This window comes from Echinops telfairi, unplaced genomic scaffold, assembly GCF_000313985.2.
Source record: "Echinops telfairi isolate 266 unplaced genomic scaffold, ASM31398v2 ScPeMD7_25;HRSCAF=90, whole genome shotgun sequence".
Lineage (NCBI taxonomy): Eukaryota > Metazoa > Chordata > Mammalia > Afrosoricida > Tenrecidae > Echinops > Echinops telfairi.
The window spans coordinates 2771971-2773906 of NW_022103922.1; the positions used below are offsets into that span (position 1 = coordinate 2771971).

Sequence of the window (1936 nt, forward strand, 5' to 3'; positions counted from 1 at the left end):
GCGAGCAGAGAGGAGCTGAGGGGGGCAGCGGCCGGGAGGGCTCCCCGGGCTGAGGGGACAGGAGTGAAGTCCGAGCCAGGCCCCAGAAGCGCAGGGGCTGGGGAGAGAGGTAGACAGAAAGGAGGCCTTGGGGTTCCAACTCCTGCCCCGAGGGGGCTGCGCGTCGGCTCTGTCCTCAGTCTTTCTGTGTGCAAAGTAGGGGCGCCCCTCGTCTGCCCCCAGTGGCTGCAGGGCAGCAGAGGCCTGAGCAGGGATGTGACAGGGGAGCAGTCAAGGATCCGCTTGGGCTGAGGCCCCCAAGTGTAGTCTGATCCGATCCGCTCCAAGCCTCCATCCCCCGTTTCCCGGTGCCGGCAAGGCCCAGCCTCTCCCTCATGGGCCCCTTCCTCTCCCTCTTCCGTCCAGGGTCGGCTGGTACAAACCAGGAAGTCAGGGTTCTTTCCAAGTTCATCTGTGAAGCCCTGCCCCGTGGACGGAAGGGTGAGTGCTGGCCCACAGAAGCGCCTGAATGGGCGTGGCTTGCTGGTGTGGGTGCTGGAGCTGTGGAGGGTAGGGTGCCCCTGGGTCTGCGAGCAGCCTACACGTGGCATCTTGGCAGCCACGCAGACCATCCCCTCTGACCTCACACAGCCGCTTACCCAGGAGGCAGAGGAGGACATAGGACGGGCCGAGCTGGGCCTTGCAGCCCTGAGAAGCAAAGCATTGTGGGCCTCTGTTGGAGGGTCAGCCGGTGGCCTCCCACACCCCCAGAAAGTAGCAAAGGCAGTGGGTGAAGGTGAGCCTGCGAGACACCCCTGAGGGTGCAGGCAGCCAGGCACCTCACACAGACAGCTGCCCGGTAGGTGCCCCCCTCGGGCACTCGTGGGTGGGTCCCAGCCTCCGCCCCGGGGGCGTGGAGGACCAGTGGAGCCTGGCTACCAATCGGTCCTGGTCTCCTGCAGTCACAGCCCCTCAGCCCCCCGGCCCCCTTACTTGGGGGGGCCTCCTGGGGACACTGACCTGGCCACTCTCTCCCCTAGCCGCCCATCAGCCGGCCACCCTCCCGGGAGATCGACTACTCTGCCTACCCCTGGTGAGACTCGGGCTGGGGGCGGGTGGGGAGGGGGCACAGGCCCGGCCTTCAGCTGCCACGTGGCTGGGGCTCCTCTCTGCTCCCAGCCCCATGCCCGCTCCCTCTGCTGAGGGTCACCCTCCCTCACCTAAAACAGACTTGGAAGATGCTCCCCCTCCCATGCAGGGTAGCACTGGGCTTCCGAGACACAGCTCTTCCAGCCCCCTGGCCATTGTGTGTGTGTGTGTGTGTGTGTGTGTGTGGGTGGGTGGGTGGGTGTGTGTGTACCGAGGTCAGACTAGGGTCCCCTGGACTCTCACAGTGGCTCTTTCAGAAGGAGGCTCCTTCTGGTGGCCTTGAACCGCCATCCTCTCAGCGATGGCTGTGCACGTTAACCCTGCACCTCCCAGAGGTGGTGATGTTCTTCCTGCTTCTTGCTCATGGGCAGTCTCTTCTAGAGAGAACCTGGTCCCCCGTGCAGGCCCCAGGGTTCCAGGAACAGACACCGCTCGCTGACCCTGGGTGTCCAGCCTGTGGAGTCACTACCCCTTGCGTGACCACTGGGGCCTGTGGCTGCTGCTGCCTGACTCCTTTGGGCACAGCCTGCCTCCCAGGGGGGTTGTGCCCACTTTCTACCTACCCGAAAGGACAAACTCTTAGCCCTGAGCCCAGCGCCTGGCCATCATGGCCGCCACATCCTCCCCAGCCTAACCCCTGGCCTCGCTCAGGTTCGCGGGCAGCATGGAGAGGCAGCAGACAGACAACCTACTCAAGGCCCATGCCAGTGGCACCTACCTGGTCCGGGAGCGGCCCGCTGAGGCCGAGCACTTTGCCATCAGCATCAAGTACGAGGCTGCCAGGGACCCCCTTCCCAGGGACCCCCCC

General features: G+C 65.2%; 1 protein-coding gene across 1 annotated transcript in view; it reads left to right on the plus strand.

Moving 5' to 3' along the window:
• The window catches only part of VAV2 (vav guanine nucleotide exchange factor 2), a 124338-nt gene that overhangs the window by 111817 nt on the left and 10585 nt on the right, over positions 1–1936 (plus strand). Inside the window, exons 23-25 of the mRNA XM_045289358.1 lie at positions 406–480; positions 1020–1072; positions 1780–1896. Coding sequence (XP_045145293.1) covers positions 406–480; positions 1020–1072; positions 1780–1896 — 245 coding nt within the window. The remainder of the gene's footprint in view (positions 1–405; positions 481–1019; positions 1073–1779; positions 1897–1936) is intronic.